The sequence below is a fragment of the Sorex araneus genome, chromosome X (genome assembly GCF_027595985.1).
Source record: "Sorex araneus isolate mSorAra2 chromosome X, mSorAra2.pri, whole genome shotgun sequence".
NCBI lineage: Eukaryota > Metazoa > Chordata > Mammalia > Eulipotyphla > Soricidae > Sorex > Sorex araneus.
In genome coordinates, this window is record NC_073313.1 from 363,518,561 (window position 1) to 363,539,822 (window position 21,262).

At 48.4% G+C, this 21,262-nt stretch overlaps 1 protein-coding gene across 1 annotated transcript in view; it reads right to left on the bottom strand.

Annotated features, from left to right (window-relative positions):
• Positions 1–21,262, bottom strand: part of ALK (ALK receptor tyrosine kinase) — a 701,082-nt gene that overhangs the window by 109,339 nt on the left and 570,481 nt on the right. The window contains exon 6 of the mRNA XM_055121497.1: positions 4,573–4,704. Coding sequence (XP_054977472.1) covers positions 4,573–4,704 — 132 coding nt within the window. The remainder of the gene's footprint in view (positions 1–4,572; positions 4,705–21,262) is intronic.

Below are 21,262 nucleotides of genomic sequence, written 5' to 3' on the forward strand. Positions count from 1 at the left end.
CCTGCCACACGGGCCGATTATGACACCTGATTCTCCTCTAAGAGAGACAAATTGGGGGAGTCTCAGAGACGTGACCCCAGCCGCAGCCGCGGGAGCTGCCAAGGCGAAACTCCAGGCCAAGTGACACCACTTCTCTTCCTTCCTGGGTGACAGCTCTGTTAATGCTTCTGATAAATGTGTGTGCTACGTTTTCTTGAAAATAGAGAGTCAGAGGGAAAAACGCTAGGAGAAATACATCAAAATATTATGGTTATCTCTGAATGTAAGAGAGGGAGGATTATGGTGATCATTATTTTCCCCCGGTGTTCTTTTCTAGATTTTCCAAATACATTACGACCCACATGTTTTATTTTTGCAATAAAGGAATGGGCTTTAAGAACTTGCTCTGGGCCCGGGAGGAAGAGGAACCCACCGGACACACAGGATGGCGTGCTCAGTGGGAAGTGAGCTGCCTACAGGATCAGTGAGTCAACCACCCACCCGGCGAGTGAAGTGAGGGGAGATCTGGGGGGCACCTGAGACCACCGAAGGCATGACCACGCTTAGAGGGCATTTGGAACGCCCCCTCTAGTGAACCACAGCTGACGGGGATGCCTTTCCTCAGGCTTGGCGGTGTTCATCAGAAATGCAGGGATGTACTTCCGTGTTCCTGATGTCGTGTTGAGAGAAGGATGCGCACATGTAGAGCGCGGGCCTGGACGATGGGCTATGACGGACACATGGTCACCATGGATCAATAGAGAAAAGCAGGGGCAAGTTCCCCCTGTCAGCACCCCGCCCCCACCCCCTCTCCTGGCCAGAAACAGAGCAGAGGGTGGAGCTTGATCAGTGCCAGCATGTGGGGGCAAAGTGTGGGATTTGATAGGATACCACCAACTCCCTACGCCCCCTCACCCTAATTCCAGCCACGACTGGGCTTGGTGGACCAACCAGGCAGAGGCTGAATGACCTGTCTGAGGACCCTCAGAAAATCTGGACATTATTATTTTTTTTTGAGGGGGGGTCACATTCAGCAATGCTCAGGGGTTATTCCTGGCTCTGCACTCAGGAATCACCCCTGGCAGTGCTCAGGGGACCATATGGGATGCTGGGGATTGAACCCAGGTCTGCCACGTGCAAGGCAAATACCCGCTGTGCTATTGCTCCTGCCCCAAATCTGGGTATTATTTTTTTTATCGGCTTAGTTGATCAGCTTCTCAGAGAAATTGTTCTGGGAGATTCCAGACCACCTGAGAAGGAGAGGAAAGAGAAGTGTGCTAAATGCCTCAGTCTCATCAGACCATCAATAGGACTCAGGGGCCGGGGAGCTGAGGCTGACAAGGAGGGGAGGATGGCTGAGCACTTGGGCGGGAGCTGCCCCAGAGATGGTCACAGAGTCCTGATCCATCCGTGGTCTTGCCTGGCCCTTTCTCCAGGACGGAGACTCTGCTGGCATGATGCCTGCCACTGCCAACTCAAAATGCAAACGGCTTGTGGCAGTTGGCAGAGTGCAGCTTTTGGCGTCAGGCTGAGGCTGGACTGGGGCTCAGAGTCTGAGCAGGAACTCAGTTTCCTCATCTGTGAGATGGGTATCAGAATGGCACAGGGCTCTTGTTGGACAGAAGTTCATTGGTCCAGGACGTTGGGGGCACTTGTGTGACAGAACAGATCCCCAATAAATATTAGCCGCGAGTGTGGTGGTGGCTGTCACTGTGGGGTGGTTGGCAGAATCAGCAGCAGGCAAAGGGGCTCAGGAAAAGGAGATTTGCCATCAAGGGCCAGGATCAGAGCGGCACACAGATCTAATAACTGTCCCTCTGAATTGAATTCTCCTCCCAGCAACTGCTTCTGAAGCAGAGAACTCAGGGCGGGCAGAGCCCCAGCGCGGCCGAGCTGTCATTCTGACAGCTGGCCAGAGCAGCTTTTGAAGGACTGGCAGCCCCCAGACACCTGCCCTGGAGCTGGGAGTTGGGCCTGGAAAGCGGATAATGACAAGCCCAGGCATGCTGGGGAAATGCCCTGAGCCCTCAGTAATGGGCAGGATCCCACAGGCCCAACGTTCTAATGAAGGGGTCTCTTCCTGACTTGCTGTGTGACCCCGAACCAACCAATTACCTTCTCTGTGCTTTCATTTTCCCATTTGTAAACTGGGCTCTGGCCTCAGCTGACCCTTACCCCAGCTAGGAAGTGAGTGGCAATAAAAAAAACCCTTTAAAGTGGTGAAAGTGAAAACACACAGTGTCCTGTGGAAATACTGTGGAGACAACTTAGACGCACCAGTTCGTCTCGGGCCACCGGGTGGCCTGGCTTCTCTCTGGACCCTGAGAGCAGCGGGAGAGATCAGAAGAGGATAGTGGGCGACCGGACTCTCCCCAACCTCCTAGGACGGTTCTTCCTTTTTTTTTTCTTTTTGGGTCACACCCGGTGATGCACAGGGGTTACTCCTGGCTCTGCACTCAGGAATTACTCCTGGCAGTGCTCAGGAGACCATATGGGATGCTGGGAATCGAACCCGGGTCGGCCACGTGCAAGGCAAACGCCCTACCCACTGTGCTATTGCCCCTAGGAGAGTTCTTCCTGAACAGGTTCCCGGTTCCAGCATAATTGCCAACGTTATCGAAACTTTCTGTGGGAAGGAAGGTTTCCAAACGGAAAAACGGGCCCCTTCTGGGAATACAGAAAACCTTCTCATCATCGTGGGTTAATTTTGCCACAGATGATCTTGAGGACCTCGCCAGCAAAGCTGGGGGCTCAGAGGCCACTCCTGGCCCGGTGATGTGTTACTGGGGTCACACCTCTGACCTCACAGCTGATGGGACCTGAGGGGATTAGCCGGTGTCTATGATCTAACTCCCGAACCCAAGCAGACGGAGTCTGCGGGGCAGCCCTTTGAGCTGTCCCCCTGCATTTGGACGCTGAGGAGTCTTCAAAGCTGGGCTGCAGGGTCTTAGGAACACAACCTGCGAGGCATTCGCTGCTGAGTCTGACCCGGCCACTCCAGGCAGCTGCCGGCCACTTGCTCTCTGTGGGCCACTGGCACCCTCCATTCGCCCATGACTTGGGTTTTCCGGCTCTTGGAGTGCAAGCGCTGAAATATTCCTCTCTGCCCTGGGTTCCAGCACATTCTGGGGCTCACACTACACTGTTCTCTGTTTGTGAGTCCCTGGTAAGTTTCCAAACCTTAGCAGAGTTTGGCCTGGCAGCTGCTGAGAACATTTTCCAATGCCATGAGCACTGGGCCGGGAGTTGAACTCGGCTTGGACTGCTGATTTGGCTCACGTTCTCTCTCAGCTACTCATTCATTTTATACACCAGATTGAGTCCGGAGAGTTCGAGATCTAACTTGCAAGGGGAGGGGGCCAGAGACAGGGCAGTCTCCCTCCAGAGTTAATGACAACATCCCTCTACCCCACTGAGGAATGGGCCCCAAAAGTCGGGGCAAGGAGGGTTGGTGAGGCTGTAGAGAAAAATAGGACAACGTGGGTCAGTGCAAGGGAGGCCCGATGACACAGACCCTGTGGGAACCGGCTCAGCGGGCTGAGATGTAGAGCAGCCACCAGGAGCTGTGCCTGAGTCCCACGCTCTGGGCAGAGCAAGGCAGGCCGCAGGCAGACATGGCAGGGGATGCCACCTTCCTTCCGAACAGCCCAATGTGCGAACAGATTGAGTGCACCAACAAAATGAGTACGTGCCACCATAGCAAATTCTTCGGGCTGTCGCACACAGGCGGAGCAGCGGAGGAAGTCACAAGAGACCACCACGGCCCGATGCCCTTTATGGGAACTCCCTGGATTTGGTCAGGCCACAGAGTCCAAACTTAGATTTGCAGTTGCTTAGTGCTCGTGGGAGGAGGAGAGGGAAAGAGGTTGGCAGAAGCTTTGTCGAGGGGTGGCACCGAGGTACTGACGATGGTGGGATTTGTGCGACCCTGTGACCTTTCGGACTGTTACTCAAGATCGCTCTTTTAGGGCGTGCACACCCAGCTGTGCCCAGGCTTAATCTGGTTCTGCACTCCGGGATCACCCCTGGCCATGCGGGGGCACCATTCGCAGTGCCAGGGGTGGAACCGGGGCCAGCCATGGGCAAGGCAAGTGCCTTAATTCCTCCTTTATCTCTCCAGTCCCCTGAATCAGACATTTTGGATGGGTTCAAACACAGTGGCAGATGTGCGGCTCTGAATTATGGGGAGGGGGCAGAGGAAGCGGAGTAACTGTGTCTTGAGGGGTGATCTGAGGTGCATCTTCAAGGAGCAGCTACGACTTGAGAAGGGAAGGGAGCAGCCATGTGGGAATTGTTGGGGGAGCCAGGGAGGGGTGGCGGGGAGGAGGGTGGGAGATGAATGAGGCGGGTGCCCGGGGAGGGCAGGCCTGCCATAGAAGCTTCTTGGGTCAGGGGCTCCTTTGCCCCCCACATTCCTCTGCGCCACGAGGGGCAGAGGGCAGAGTTCCTACGATCTCCTTTTCAGTCTGAACTTTGAGGCTGGAACTCGGCTGTCTCTGGGTCCCTGTAGGAGGTGGCCACAGAAGGGCCTGGTGTCACTGTCCTTGTCTGGGCCGAGGGGGGCTGGGGCCTCGCGGGGGCGGCTCTACTCACGGCACAGCTGGCTTTCGTCTTCTCCCTGGGCACAGTCTCGGTGGAAGTCGCAGACCCTGCCGAGCTGGAGGACTGTCCCGTTCCAGCAGGTGAAGGAGCTCTGTAAGGCCATCTTGGAGCCCGGGCTGCTTCCTAGGGAACAGAGGCATAAGCCCCGTCAGTTTGGGGAGCCCGGGATGGTAGTAGGAGGACACCCCGCTCCGATAGGCCCCTCTCTGCCCACTTCTCACCAGAAGGCTAAGAGGAAGTCACCAGCCCCCACTTTCCAGGGTTGGTGAGTGCCAATGTGGTGACAGTTTTATCCCACATCCCCCAATATCTGGCTTTCTCTCAAGCCCAGGCTTCAGTGTGCCAGGAGGACTGCCTGAAGGAGGAGTCTTAGCCACATGCAGCTTGTTCTCTCCTTCCAGTCCAAAGGGAGGAGAGCCAGAGGCATGGCTGGGTGTCCCCCATGCTCTTGACCGTAGACCCCATTCTTCGAGTCACTCACAGAGTACATTCTAGAAGCATGCTGTGCTGTCTGGGTTATACACAGCAGTGGGCCACTTCCTGGACAGCATGGTGGGGGGGGGGTGCCCCTGTTCTTACTTTAGTTGCCTCATGGCGCTGTCTTCTAAGGGCTTTGGGTGAAATTCCTAGAGTCCACCCCAGATTTGAAACTTTTTTTTTTCTTTTTGGGGCAATGCACAGGGGTTACTCCTGGCTCACACACTCAGGAATTGCTCCTGGCGGTGCTCAGGGGACCACATGGGATGCTGGGAATCGAACACAGGTCAGCTGCATGCAAGGCAAACGCCCTACCCTCTGTGTTATCACTCCAGCCCCCCAGATCTAAAATTCTTTTGTGTTTTTTTGTCTTTTTTCTTGGGGGTGGGTTGGGAGGATGGGACACACCCGGGCATGCTCAGGACTTTCTCCTGGCTCTCTGCTCTCCAGGTAGTGCTCAGGGGCCCCTCAAGGGTACTGAAAATAGAACCCCATTTTTTTAAATTACAAGCTTACAAACTTTCATGTTTACATTTGTCATACAATGACTGAACACCCATCCCTCCACCAGTGCCCATTCTCTACCACAAATGTCCCCATTATACCTCCTGCCGCCCCCTCCCCTTCCCAGCCCCTGCCTCTGTGGCAGGCACATTCCCTCTTACTCTCTCTCTCCTTTTGGGTGTTATTGTTTGCAGTACATGTACTAAGAGACCATCATCTTTGGTCCATACTTTCAGCACGTAAATCCCATCCCGAGAGAGCCCTCCAGTGGAACCCCGTTTGACCATGTGCAAGGCCAGCACCCTCCCCACTGTGCCATCCCTCCTGCCCCTGTTCTGAAGTTCTTAGCCAAGCCACAGCGTGCCGTGGAGGTGGGAAGAGGTGGTTGGTAGTCAGGTCCTTCTGCCTCAAAACGGGAGCTAGGACGGTTCACTGACCTGGATGCCAGAGGGCCTGGCCCAGCCTCCCCTACACAATGCACAATGGGGGCTTTTCCTGGGGGTTGGCTGGTGCTTCTCGCTGTACTTCCTACCACCCAGCTCTCCAGTGTGGGAGGGGGCACCTCTGACCCTCAAGCTGAGGAGCAGCAGAGCCCCAAGTCTGGCTGCCACATGCTTCTCTTTTCTGGAACCTTCTCCAGGGCAGTCCCAAGAGTCTCCCTACCCCAAGCATCTTAACACCAGCCAGACGGTCAGAGGACAGCAGGACCCCAGTCCCTCTGAGTTGTGGGTGCTCTCCCCAACCCAGGGAGCTAGGCTCCCCACGGGTAGAGTCTTTCTAGGTTAGATGATCTTTCGTCTTTAAGAAGCCACAATTTTCTGATTCACAGGGCTGTCCCCACAACGTCGAAACCATTATGTTGATAGATTTCCCTGATGTTTTCTGCTTACACTTAGAAAGTGTATATGGTTGTGTCATCTGTATATATGCCCTGAGATAATTAAGGTTATATCAACAAGCTTTAAACCAAGGGTTTAAAACTTCCCCAGAAGAATAGGCTTTAATGGCTCCAATACTGCATGAGAGGTACCATCATTTATTTAAACACTATTCAATGATTGGATTGTTAGACTGTTTATAATAACACTTTGAAGAATATCTTGGAGTATAAACCTTTGCCTTGCATTTCAGATTATTTTTATATTTTTATATGCAAGATTCCCAGAAGTGGAATTACTGAATCAAAGGATCTAAACATTTTAAAGGCCCTTGATAACATATCACCAAATTGCTTTCTAGAAGTTAATTCAATTTACACTCTCACCAGCTGTGTTCCTATGCATGTCCTTCTTACTGTATCCTGGTCAACCCTGAATATTATCAGCCTTTTCATTTTTTAACTAAAGCGTATTTTTCCCCTACTAAAAAAAAGTAGGGAACTAGGGACCCCTAAAAAAGTAGGAGTTACTCCCAGGGTCTCTTCTGACGGCGGGAGATAGTGGGCAACAGAGAGACACTTGGAGAGTTGAAGGGAGCCTTGAAGCCTTCAGTTCAGCCCCCCACACGCCAGGCATCTGCTATTACCCCTGTAGCCATCTCCTCGGCCGCTGGTATGATTCTTTTTTTTTTTTAAATTTTAATATATTTTTATTTAGTCACCGTGAAATTGCAAAGTTATTGATGATTGGGTTTTAGGCATAGAATGTTTCTAAATCATACCACGATTTAGGCCATTGTGTACAGTGCTGCAAGGAACATAAGGGTGCAAATATCTTTTCTTCATTTTGCTTTTGGTCCCTTGGGTTATGTACCAAGAAGTGGAGTTGCTGGGTCAAACGAAAGCTCAAGTCTTAGGTTTTTTTTTTTTAAGGAATGTCCATATCCCAACACCAATCCCTTCCCCAGTGTCCACTTCTGTCCACCAATGCCCCCACCCCAACCCTATTTGCCTCCCACCCACCACCAGTCTGCTTCTAAAGAGTCACTAAGCTTTTTAAATAAAGCTTTGCACCATGCTGTTCAGTACTATTGTGGAAATGTGGCCTTATGCGTAACACTTTGGCTCCTTCTGCACCACCTTCTTCTCCCAGTTCAATGCTTGCCTTCACTATAACATTGCCAGCCCCTGTCCCGGCCCCCTCAAGTGGCGTGTTTCCTACTGAATATCAGTTCTCATGTTCCTTGTTTCCACCGTTTTTGGATAATCATTACCCCGCCCCTATGTTTCTTTGGTTCCCTCATATGAGTGAGATCATTCTGTATCGGTCTCTCTCCCCGTGACTTACTATCACATGATTCCCTCCAGCTCTCTCCACATAGCAGCAGATTTCATGACTTTATCTTTTCTTATGGCCGGGTAATATTCCACTGTGCATGTGTACTATAGATTGTGCATTCTAGGACACTGGGTTCTTTCCAGATTTAGGCTATTATTGTCCACAATAACAATCGTGCTGCAAGGAACCTCGAGGTGCAAATATCTTTTCTTTATTTTGCTTTTGGTCTCTTGGGGTACGTTCCAAAAAAGTGGAGTTGCTGGGTCAAATGAAAGCTCAAGTCCTTAGGTTTTTTTTCTGTTTTTTAGGAATGTCCATATTGTTTTTCTGGTCTGATGTTTTATTTGTCAGCCATTTTGGGGAGAAAGAGTTGGGTCACTTTGGTAGTGCTTAGGAGATGGCTGTATGCTTAAGGGTCGTTCACTCCTGGTGGTGCTTGGGGGACCATATGTGGTTCAGGGGATTGAACTGGGTTTGGGCACATACAAGGCACTAACTTTAAGGCCTGGACACCTTTATTTGTCATTCTCTGTTGATGAGACTAAATATTCCCATGGCCCTCCCACCCAACACACACACACACACACACACACACACACACGCACACACACTTTTAAGAACTGCCCATTTCCTTTGAACAACTTATCTATTAGGTTCTTTATGATTTCCTAGTACATTTTAAGAAATGGCGAATAAGGCTACAAGTGATGGGTAGGGCTTATTATGTTTGGTAACCCCCAGTTTTCAGTTTTTATCTTCATTCTTTACTTAAATGTTTCTGGATACCCAGGATTTTCACATTCATGAGTAACTCAAGTGCATCCACATTTTCCCTGGTGGCTTCTTTTGCTTTTGCACGTAAGAGAGTTGGCTCTATGAGATATCAACTCAGACTACAGAGACTGGCACACATTCAAAAGTAAAAAAGCAATCTGTGCTGGTGGGGATGTGGAGAAAAAGGGACCCTCTTTCACTGTTGGTGGGAATGCTGACTGGTCCAGCCTTTCTGGAAAACAATATGAATATTCTTTCAAAAATAAGAAACTGAGCTTCCATATGACCCCTCAATATGACTTCTGGGAATATATCCCAAGGGCACAAAAAAGCACAGTAGAAATGAGATCTGTACCTATATGTTCATTGCAGCACTTCACAATAGCCAAAACCTGGAAACAACTCAAGTGCCTGAGAACAGATGACTGATTAAAAATTTTGGTACATCTACACAATGGAATACTATGCAGCTGTTAGGAGAGATGATTTCATAAAATTTGCTTATAAGTGGATATACATGGAGAGTATCATGATAAGTGAAAAATGTCAGAAATAGAGGGACAGATATAGAAGAACTACACTCATTTGTGGAGTATAAAATAACATAACACAAGACTGATACCCAAGGACAGTAGATACAAGGGCCAGGAAGATTGCTACATATTTGGAAGCCTGCCTCATGAGCTTGGGGAGAAGACAGCTGGAATAGAGAAGGGACAATAAGACAATGATGGTTGGAGGGATCGGTCAGGACTGGCGATGTGTGCTGAAAGTAGATAAAGACGAAACATGACAACCTCTCAGTATCTGTATTGCAAACCATAATGCCCCAAAGTAGAGAGAATGAATGGGGGAAATTGCCTGCCATGGAGGCAGTGGGAGGGTGGGAAAAGGGGGGTATACTGGGGAGATTGGTGGTGGGGAATGTGCACTGGTGAAGGCATGGGTGTTTGATCATTGTGTGATTGTAACCCAAACATGAAAGCTTGTAACTATATCTCATGGTGACTCAATTAAAAAAAAAAGAGAGAGTTGGCTCTGTGTGGATGCTCCCCATCAGCAGTGACACTCTGGACCTCCCACCTCACCCATGACAGTGTTCTGGATGTTCCCATTGGTGCCTCCATCAGTCTGGACCTCTCTGCAGACCTTCGTGCCTTTGCCAGCTGACGCTGGGCTTCCACCCTCACTAGCTAGCAGCTGAGCTGTCCTTCACTGCCTTCCTTGGCAGTGTAAGGATTTGGAGGGGAGTGTTAGGTCTTATCCTTGTGACTCAACAGCCACGCCTCATAGAGAGATTTCCCTATCCCGTATCTGGGACCTAACCCAACGGATCCTACATATTATCTTTGGGCACCTTTAGGCCTGCTTTACAGTTGAGAATCCCAAGGTTCAGGGTAGTTACATGGCTGGCTGAGGGATGGACGGAAATCTGCATTTAGTTTTTGTTTGTTTTGTTTATTGCAACATACCCGGTGATGCTCAGGGGTTACTCCTGCCTTCACATTCAGGAATTACTTCTGGCGGTGCTCAGGGAACTATATGGCATGCTGGGAATTGAATCTGGGTTGGCCGTATGCAAGGCAAGCTCCCTCCATGCTATATTATTGCTTTGGCCCTGCAAACCCACGTTTTTAATTCTTTGTGCTCTATCTTTTGTCGTGTGTCTGTCCATGGGTGTTCCAGGAGTGGTTATTATAAGTATGGACAGGCATGAAGTAGGCATCACTGCTCCTCACCCACAAATCTTGACAAAAGAGAGGTCCAATAGAACCAGGAGAGTCTGATTCACTGGATACCCAGAGCTTGTCACCAGGGCCTTTCTTGGCTCAATACACAACCCAGAGAAGCCAGCTTCTTGGGCCCAGTTTCCCCCAGCTTCTCCCCTTGCCCTTCTCTGGAACCAGCTCCCCAGCATCCTCTTCTGTACAGCAGGGAGCTTTATGCTTGTGAGAGATTCAATTAGATGGACGCCTGGTACTCTGATCCCTCTGCCAGCCTAAACTCAAGACTAATGAGCCGCAACAAAAAACAACCGCTCTGTCTTCTCAAGTTCTTTCTTCCTTTTTTTTTATGGGGCCCATAAATTCCATGAAGGAAAGCACCCTGGATGAGCAGTTTTAATCAAGGGCCTGGCTTTCCTAAGCAGCATCCTCTCTCTAGCTAGGAACTGTGTGTGGCAATGGAACGGGGACCCTCCCCCAAGGCTCTGGATGTTCAGAGCCGGCCACCGTCACAACTGTGAGGAAGACGCTGAGCTCAGGCTTGCAAAGGCATGCCCATTTTCCTGATGGCACTGCCCACCAGGGATTTTCATCTCTCATCACCACTGAGCCCTCCCGGGTGCTCTGATGGCTGGAAGTTAGGACAATCTGAGTTCATGACACTCTGGGAAGAGTCGGCATCTGGGGAATCTCTGGCTAGAAGCCTTTTCTGTAGAAATTTATTCATTAACTTTGAAACAACCCTTTTCCCCACAAAGCAATATCAGGTGTGTGTGTGTGTGTGTGTGTGTGTGTGTGTGTGTGTGTGTGTTCCCCATCACCACTTACTCTCCTCTCACATTTTCACAGTCTACACTGTGTCTTTTCCTGTTGAGCCTCATAAGCAATGGCCAGAGGAGTGACCTTCATTCCTATTTGATGACCAAGAAGGTGGAAGATTTGAGAGTCTGAGCAATGTGCAGAGAAATGCTTCTGAAACCCCCGGTCCTGGACCGTGTGACTTGCTACTTGCTCTGTCTCATAGTCTCTCACCACTGGGGAATGCCCAGACCTGGTTGCCAGTCCAGGTAGAGTTTCTCTTCTGTGACTTGATGGCAGCATCCTGACTGACCCTGAGAGTCCCCTGGGTAGTTAAAGATATTGTAGCTGCTCAGGCTGGACCCTTGTGACCAGTGTTTCTGGAGGAGACATCGCTGAGCACTGCGGTCTTAGGAGGTTCTACATCTCCAGGTCTCCACTACCCCTTGGTCCAAAGAGGGTGTGGCCTCAAATCCAGCCTCCAAGTCCTTTTTCACCTGTTTCCTGTTCCTCAGGTTTCCAACAATGGTTGCCAGGGGCTGAGTGTTTTCTACAGCTGAGAGGATGCAGTGAGAACCGTCTCCCTGTGGCTTCACTCCCTGTGGCTTCACTCCCTGTGGCTCTGCTCTCCTTTGCACCTGGTGGAATCTGCCATGTCTCCCTCATCATCCCCCCAAACAGCTCTCCTGAATCTGCAGTTGTATTCATCTGCCCACTTCTCTCTTCTCTGGGAGTGACAGAAGTGAGTTTGACTTTGTCTCGGACAACTACATGACTTGTAAAAACTCTTGTCTATACTCAGATGCTTCCTTGAGTCTGAGCAAGAGTCCCCGTTCCCTCATGGCACCTTCACCATAGAAACCCACCCGACTTCCCTCCTCCCGTTATGTCTTGGAGACGGGATGTCATATAACCTACCCAGTTCTCTTGAGTTGAACTGAAGTCTCTCTTTTTTTGGTGAAATGACTGCCAAACTTTAGGACACCTGGTTAATTTTTAATTCCGGTGATTTATGTGGCATCAGAAAGGGAACGTTTATCTCAGCATTTGGGATCTTCTCCTGACTACATGTTCTTGCCAAACAGATGGCGCTTGTTCAAGCACAGAAAAAGAAGGAGTGTGTGTGGGGGGTGTCTCATTCTTGGGTAAAAGAGAAGGGGAGAACAAGGGGAAGGCCGCTTACCATGAGGAGGCACAGACAGGAGTGAGGTCAGAGCCCAGAGGCTGAGCCAGGCTCTTGCCCATGGTGGAAGCCGCTGGCTTTCCATTGCAAGGAGAATCGGGTGCTGAGGAGAACACAATGCCAGGCGCAGGCAAATGGAGAGTGACATGATGAGGATGTGCTTAGCAGCCACGGCCGCAACATGATTGTGCGGCTATTGCGAGGCCCGCGCTGTATAAATTTTGCCTGGTAGACACCAGCCCTACGCAGGGCTGTGGGACTCATCAATTGTACTGTGGACAGCCTCATTAAGAGACCAGCTTCTTGGGTTCCTGCTTCAAATGTAAATCAGTGAGGAGGTGGGGGCGGGCAAAGGATAGAGGGTGACCGGGATGCCAAGCTGGTATGGGAACAACGGAGAACATAGGCTGGAGGTCTAATCCTGCCACCCTACTCCCACCCCACTCCCACCCCACCAAGGGTTGCGGGAGCTTGAGCAAGGGGCTGCTTCTTTGAGCCTCAGTTTCCTGGTGGGAAGTCCCAAAGGACCCAGTTATTGATTTCCACAGGCTTTGGCTGCCCCCCTTAGGTCAAGGTCTCAGATCTCTGTATCCATGTTCCCTGGGAGCTTGAGAATTAGGGTGCTCTCTGGGCTCCCTAGGGGACCTCCAGAGTCATATGTCTGGGCTGGGACTCTGGAAGCATCAGGCTTCACAAGCCCCCTTGGGTCCACCAAAGTTGATGGTTCTCTAGGTTGCAGACATGAAGGGCCTTCTATTCCTCTTCTTCCTGGGAGCATCCCCCTGCCACTCCTCTCTCCTGGCTCTCATCCTGCTCCTGGGTCCCTCCACTTCTTTTCACACCTAGGTCCCATTTCTGTCCTCACATCAGTGGGTTCCAAGGTTGTGTTGAGATCTAATGAAATTCTGCCAGGTCCCAGTTTTCTCTCTATGAGTTGGAGGCATAGACTCTGCTACACTTTGCAGGGTTTTTCCAGCCTGTAAGTGAACAGCACTGCCTAACCTACAGGATGAGAAAGGGGATTTATTATAAATGTGTGCATAAAACCATCTGGGACATTCTTATGAGTCAATTTCAGCAAGTATCCCAAAGAGTCAGGAAGAATCGCCACAAAGCGGAAGGGTGGTGGGAAGAGGACAATGAGAGGCCCAATTCTGGGAGAATACAGGCCCTCACATGCCATGCCAGATGTGAGTGGCCAGAGGACCAGACCATGTGAGTATAAACAACAATAGGAATAAATCCCACTGAGGTTTGCAACACAGATTCGACTGAGAAATGCTGCATTTTCAGGATCATCTGTTCCCGGGGTCATCCCCTTCCAGTCAGTTTCCTGAGCGCCTTTTAGATGTAATCACTGGTTTCCACAGCCTTCAGTGGAGACAAAGGCTTTGCATGCACACTCTCCTAGCCATTGTCCCTTGGCAACTTTCTATAGACATTATGACTTGCAGTTTCTTGGCCAAGCGACATGGCTACCAGCTTCCTGCAGCCTGACTTCACATCTAGAATCGTCTCCATGTGAGAGTAGCTCCTCACTCAGATGTGGCTCTCCCCCATTGCTTATTCTTCCTCCTTGAAGGAAGACACGTGACTCCCTCTGGGGTGCTCTGATAATCGCTATGCACCTTTAGCTGTGCATTCACCTCACTCAATTGGGCGATTAAGCCCACATTGCTAGTCTCTCCCACTTAATTCTTGGCGGTAGGGGGTCTGTCTTCCTTATTTTGTCTCCTGGAGAGTGCCTGGCACATAGAGAATGGCAATGAAAGCAGGCTGAGGCGTGCAAAATAGATCCTCGAGTTTAAGGAGAAGACTGTGGCGAGGTGGCATTTCCTTGCATTTGAGGAACTGCTAACTCATTTAGGTCTCACCAAAGAAATCCCTCCTGCCTTCCCACCCTCATCCTATTCAATCATTGCTTTATTGAATAAATATGTTTGGGAGATTAGAGAAGAACGTGGTTCTGGGGTCACGGCATGAATAGAGAGAGGAAAGGTCTAGACTGAGCATCGGCCACGTAGGTCATTTTAGGGGAGCAAAGACGAAAGCTGAGCCTGAGAGACACAAGTCCAGGTTTACAGAAGAATGCGCATGATGTGGAAACTGAGCAAAAAGCAAGGGAGCTCAAGAGGGTTGGGAAGGGCAAAAAAAAAAAAAAGGTGTCTTGGAGATACAGTAGAGGCCAGTGAGGCAGTGGGTGTGTTAGGGAATTTGCATAAGGAATTTAGACAAGACACTGAAACCAGTTTGCTTAATTTGGGGCGAGGGGCTGTGCTCCGTATCTGACCATGTTCAGGGATTACTCCTGGCTCTGTGCACAAGGATGACTCAAGGAGGTGGTTGGGGGACCGTGTGCAGTACCAGGTATCCAACTAAGATTAGCCACATGCAAGGCAAGCAACTAATCTCCTATGCTATCTCTTTGGCCCAAATTATATATATCCATATATATATATATATATATATATATATATATATATATATAGTGCCACCTCACCATGGTCTTCTACTTAACCTCGAGGATCTATTTTGCATGCCTCAGCCTGCTTTCATTGCCATTCTCTATGTGCCAGGCACTCTCCAGGAGACAAAATAAGGATATATATATGCATATATATATATATATATATATTAAGACCCTTCTGAGCAGTTTGGGGAGAATGAATGGTAGAAGGCATCAGAAGACAAGGAAAACTAGCTTATAGACAGTTGTAACAGACCAACTAGCACTGATGGTCACTGATGGCAGCAGAGACAGACAGAAGTGATGACCGGAAGGGCTGATGTTCTAGAGGTGAAGGCGAGAGAGAGGCCAAGGGGGCCAACATCGAGGAGGAGATGAAGAGGGATGAAATTATTCACTGCCAATACAACCATCAGGGTTTGGTTCAATACCCCAATTCCTTAGACATGTTGGTCTCCACATAAAGTTACACAGAACCACAAAGAGACTCTCATTGGCCATCAGTGAGAAAGCAGAGCACATTTCACTTTCGTGGCTGGGCTTGCTGACGAAATTAAAAATGTTCTTATTTCTCTCTACCCTCAACTGCCCCTTTATTTTGTTGCACATTTTTCCCCATGGTTTCCCTAATCGACATTTATTTTCATTGCTTTGCTGAAAAGAACCAGCAATAATTTTATTTTTAATATTATAAATGACTTCTGTGCACATTTGACCATTAATCTGCCTGAAAAGCAGTGACATTTAACCATTCTGCACCGCGGCTCCCTGTAAAATATGTCGTTCTCTTCTTGTTTGTTTGGTAAACAATAAACAATTCCAATTGCACCTTGGAGAATTAATACTAATCATAAACAAATTACAGCTATAGCTATGACCACGGCAGAACTATACAGTGCATGCTGTGTAGAAGGCTGCTGGATGGAGCCAGGGCAAGTAGGGACCATTCAGACTAGTGGAGGAGAGAAAGGAGCAGCAATCCTGAGGTGTGGGCTCTGGAAAGGACCGTGGATTTGCCCCTGGATGGCAGGTGGGAGGCAGTCTTGTCAAATCAGGTGGCTATAGTGGAAGGGCAATTATTTATTGAAGATGGTCATTGGGTGACACAGATCCCAACTGGCTCTAAGCCCTCACAGAGTTTTCTGAGGGCCCCTAAGGTGGGCATGGCGTGAAAGGCTTTATATCAATTCTCCCAGCTAGACTCTACAGATACTACAGTTAAGGATTCCCAGCTTTGTGCGAGGCAAACAGCTTAACCCCTGTACTGTCTCTCCCGCCCCACCCCTCCACCAGACACTGCATGGTATAGGGGTTTCTATCTGCGTTTTATTGAGAAGGGAGATGGGACCTTGCGAAAATACTCCCAAGTTCCCAGCGGCAGAGTTTCATGTTCGCGCGACTTCAAAGCTCTAGTCAGTATATGGTAGGTTGAGCAGATCTTTATTTATTTTTTTTTACTTCCCAATTAATTTAATTCATTTTTTAAAAAATCACCGTGTAATACAGTTAAAAAGCTTTCATGATTGGGTTTTAGTCATACAATGTTCTAACATCCAGTGTACATTTTCTATCACCAATATCCCCTGTATCCCTCCTGCCACCCCGCAGGCCTGCCTCTATGGCAGGTTGGCAGGCACTTTTCTTCTGTCTGTCTGTATGTCTTTCTGTCTGTCTGTGACAGACAAAAGGCAGACTTTTGGACATTATGGTTTGCAATACAGATAGTGAGAAATCCATGTTTGGTCCTTTACCCGCTTTCAGCTCACATACAACTCCCATTCAGGGCAATCCTTTCCAATAACCATTGTCATAATGGTCCCTTTTCTATCCCAACTGCCCTCTCCCAAATGCCCTGAGCACATCTTCAAATCCAAAACCACAACCTTTGGGACTCACTCACCTCTCTCTGTTTACTGTCATAACATCTTCTTGGTGACACTTTCCCTGGTAACCTTGTCTAAAATCTCTCTTCTATCTTCCCCATCTCCCTTCCCTGCAGTGTTGCTCATCCTCCTGCCCCTCTTCCTCCTTCTTCTTTTTTGGTGAAGCGAGCTAATTATTATTATTTTTTTTTTTTTTGCTTTTTTGGGTCACACCTGGCGATGCACAGGGGCTACTCCTGGCTCTGCACTCAGGAATCACCCCTGGCGGTGCTCAGGGGACCATATGGGATGCTGGGATTCGAACCCGGGTTGGCCGCGTGCAAGGCAAACGCCCTACCCGCTGTGCTATCACTCCAGCCCCGAGCTAATTATTTTTTAAATTTTATTTTACTTTTATAAAGTTGTTCACAATGATTTATTACATTCACTATTCCAATACCAATCCCACCACCATTACACCTTCGCACCACCATTATTAGTTTTTTAATTAAAATTTATTTAGAAATATGTGAAGGGAGAGAAAGAGAGAAGTATATGTTCGAGAGAGAACAGGCTTCTCCAAAATGGAAATGAGCAAGCAAAGACACAGAGATAAGCAAGTGAGATCTGTGTTCAAGGGAGAACATGCGTTTGAAGCAGATGCCTGGCTTCTCCCTCTTGCAATGGGCAATGCATTACTTACTGGCTAGGCAGCTGCTCTTTCACTATGCACCCCCCACACACACACACCAGAAACATGAAGGGATAGGGAAATTCATCTGTGTTCTCATTGCCATGTCCAAGTTCCTGAGAGAGTGCTGGGTAGAGCAAGAGAACAACTCAAGTTTGTTGCAAGACTAGCTCTTTGAAGGATTACATGCATCTTTTTTTTTTCTTTTCTTTTCTGCTTTTTGGGTCACATCTGGCGATGCACAGGTTTTACTCTTGGCTCTGCACTCAGGAATTACTCCTAGTGGTGCTCAGGGGACCATATGGGATGCTGGAAATCGAACCTGGGTCGGCCGCGTGCAAAGCAAACGCCCTACCCGCTGTGCTATCGCTCCAGCCCCAGGATTACATACGACTTTATTATTAATTTTGGGCAATGGATCCATAAGCAGGATCTGTGTGGTACTCACAATCCAGAATTGGTATTTCAGACAAAAAGCATTTCCACAAAGAGAAAGTCCACATAGCCTCCACACCAAGACTCCACGTGTCCAAAAGCAAACCATGGAGCAACACATTGCAGCAGCTGTGGCTTCTGTTTTGATGGTGCTGAAATAGAGAGCTCAGTACTAGCTACTGTGTTTAGGATGAGGCCCTACACTGAGGCACCTGGAAGCAGGGAATTGGAGGGGAAATGAGGAGCTGCAGTGGGCACCAGCTGCTGGGAGCCCCCCACTTGTAGAGGGGAGTCCCAGTAGAAGGGAGATGTGGTCAAGAAGCATATCCATTCTTAAGCTTCTTCCAAAAAGCCAGGAGGAAAACTGGGACTGGGACCCAGACTAGTGATAAGTAGTGGGTGGGCCCCTTCTATTTTTATTTTAATTTTTTTTATTGGATCATAATGAGATATACAGTTACAAGGTTGTTTATGATTGAGTTTCAGTTATATAATGTTCTAACACCCATCCCTTCACCAATGTCCATTTCCCACCACCAGTGTCCCCAGTTTCCTTCCTGGATGGGCCCCTTCTAGCCAGGTCAAGAGGAGGAAGTGCCTGGGGGGCAGGTGAGGAGCCTGCATGGCACCCTTCTTAGGAGGCCTATCCAGACAAAGAAATACGAGAAGGGGGAAGCCCCCCCTCTGAAAAGCCCAAGGTCACTTGTTTTGGCTAGAAGTCAAGAACCTCTTTGCATACTTTTCAGTTTTTAGCCCTATTCTAAGCTTGTCATGTTAGGATGTCTTAAATCCCCTGCCTGTTCTGCAGAATGGTGCGAGGGGTTAAGCATGGGGCTTTCAGGCACTGGCTTAGCAGAGGAGACTTGGTTTGTCCAACAGGGCCCTACATGCCGGCTGAATGACATTGGTCCTGGCTGTACCCACTCTTGGCATCTGTCTGCTGATCTGTGAAGTGGGGTTGGGGGGTTGGGCCAGGGGAAGCTTGGACCTAACTTCTCCCGCTGCTTGTGGCCATGGTCTCAGCCAGGAACAGGGAAGAAGCATTCCTGATGTGGGCCAAAGAACCGTGTGTGTGTGTGTGTGTGTGTGTGTGTGTTTCTGTGTCTGTGTGTCTGTGCCTGTGTGTGTCTCTGTGTGAGTGTGTCTGTGTGTGGGATGACTGCTCATAGTGACTAATGTGGCTGATAATTTGGGGCCCCAATAGAGAGACCGCACTCTGCTGGAATTTTCTTCAGGTTCTGGTGGCTGTGAAATATGGGGATCTGCCAAACACTCTTTGGGAGATCCCCAAAATACAATATTACCCATGGATACACATTGATTGATTGATTCTTATGCTTTTATTCTAATCATCCTAAGTGCAGGTGGTCTCAGAACTACCTTTGCCATTGGTTCAGCATATTTTATTTTATTTTTAAATTAAATTTTAATTTTTTAAATAAGACCATGGTTTATAAAATTATTCATAGTTGAGTTTGAGGTACACTATTTTCCAGCACCGATCCTACCAACTTTCCTCCACTGGTATCCGCAGGTTCCCTCCCAATGCCCACCCTGACCCTTCAGATACCTCTATGCTGGGCACATTTTTGTTTGGTTGTTGTGGTTTGGATCTCCTGCGTTCAGCCTTGTTGGTTCTGCAGTTTAGAGTCTACCACAATTTGGAATATCACCGCACCACTCCTCTCTACCACAGATGTACCTGGGACCCTCGACTGTTGTCCCTGTTATTTCCTGTATGTCTCTGCTTGCTAGTCCCCACAGTTTCTTTCCCTTATTGTCCTTCTCCGTCCTATATTCAGCAGCTTTTACAACAGGTTTCGATTCACCGTTTCCTCTCTGAAACTAGACCCAGAGAAGCCCCAGCTTCAGAGTAAGGGCACACAAATTAATAACCCAGTGTGATCCAAGGGAGCAATTCATTTGATTTGGAGTTGCCCCAAGCTTTGCTTAGGATGCCTTAGACCCCACCTAACAGTTCCCAGTCAACCTAGCCTGAGGATACAGTGCTGCTCAGGCTCTGCGGGGCTGGGGCTTAGCCAGGCTGCCCTGGTCATGCTCAGAAGCCTCCAGAACTGCACCCATTGATGCTGGTGCCGGAAATCAAAGCAAGCTCAGACACATGCAAAGCAAGTGCTTTAACCTCTGCACTCTCCCGTCTATAAGGGTAATATTTTAATACAAACATGCCAAAAGATTTCTACAGGATGATTAAAAATTGGCTCAGGTACTTTTCTCTGCTTCGGAGCAGCCAGTGTAAAGAGAAAAGAAGGTATTCATTAGCAGATGCAAGTGCCAGTGAGAAAATGCTCTTCCTGGCACCAAGTTACAAGAGTAATTGTCTGGTGGGTTCCTCAAAAGTGTTATTATAGTTGACACAGTCACTGCCAGAGGAATGGCCTTTCGTTTTGTTTTGTTTTAGTTTTTGGTTGTGAAAATTTCTTGTGGTAGCATAAGCTAGTAACCTCCATGATAATACTTAGTCATTTTATATTTGTGTGTTCTCGGAAGCGCAAATTCAGCTAAGGGTTAGCTCAAAGAATGGGGGTATATCAAACTAGAAAACTTGGAAACTAATATTCAGTGTTCATGGGAATGCAGTGAGTTGGGGACTTATACAAACTGCTGATGAGAATGAACTGAGAATTTTTCTAAAACAGATGCCAATATATTTTAAGAACTTTAAAATTTTTGTTTGGACTCTTACACTTCAATGTTTCTCTTATGGGAAATGTTCTTGAGGGAGGGAAGTGTTACATAGATACCTAGACCCAAAGATTTAGTTCCTAGCACACTCTCTATAATGCCATAAAAATAAAACAAAGAAGGAAGAAATCAACGGGAGTATTAAATCTAGCACTCCTGGTGCTGTAGTACAGTGGGTAGGGTGCTTGCCTTGTACATGGCCAACCGGGGTTCAATCCCCGGCATCCCTTATGGTCCCCTAAGCACTGCCAGGAGTGAGTCCTGAGTGCAGAGCCAGGAGTAATCCCTGAGCATTGACAAGGATGGCCCCTAAGCAACAATAACGATAAAAACCCGCACATCTGGCAAGTCCATATGTACTAATATGAGGATTTTCTTTCTTTTTTTTACATGAGGGCAGTGCAGGAGTTGGGCCACAGCTGGAGGTGCTCAGGGTATCATATGCAGTGCTGAGGATTGTACCGGAGTTAGTGGCATGCAAGGCCAGCACCTTAACCCCTGAACTATCTCTTTAAGTCTTAAAGTGAGAATTCTCATGATAAATTAAAGCAAAACAAAACCCAGCGGTATGTGAGGCTATTAGAATAGCATATAAAACTCATTTATAGTCACAGAAAAGAAAAACAAGAAGGAAAATGAAATTGTTAATGACAGTTCCCTCTGAGCTGGAGAAGATTCGGAATGCTTTGGGTCTTCTTCTTCCACTTTGTGCATTTTTTCTGAATGGGACTTACAGTGATTATATTTATACTCCTGATAAATGTAATCCGAAAACAAGAAAATAAAGTTACTTAAAAAGAAGCATGAGGGCTAGCGCGTAGGTTTTCCAGGCAGGAGCCTTACA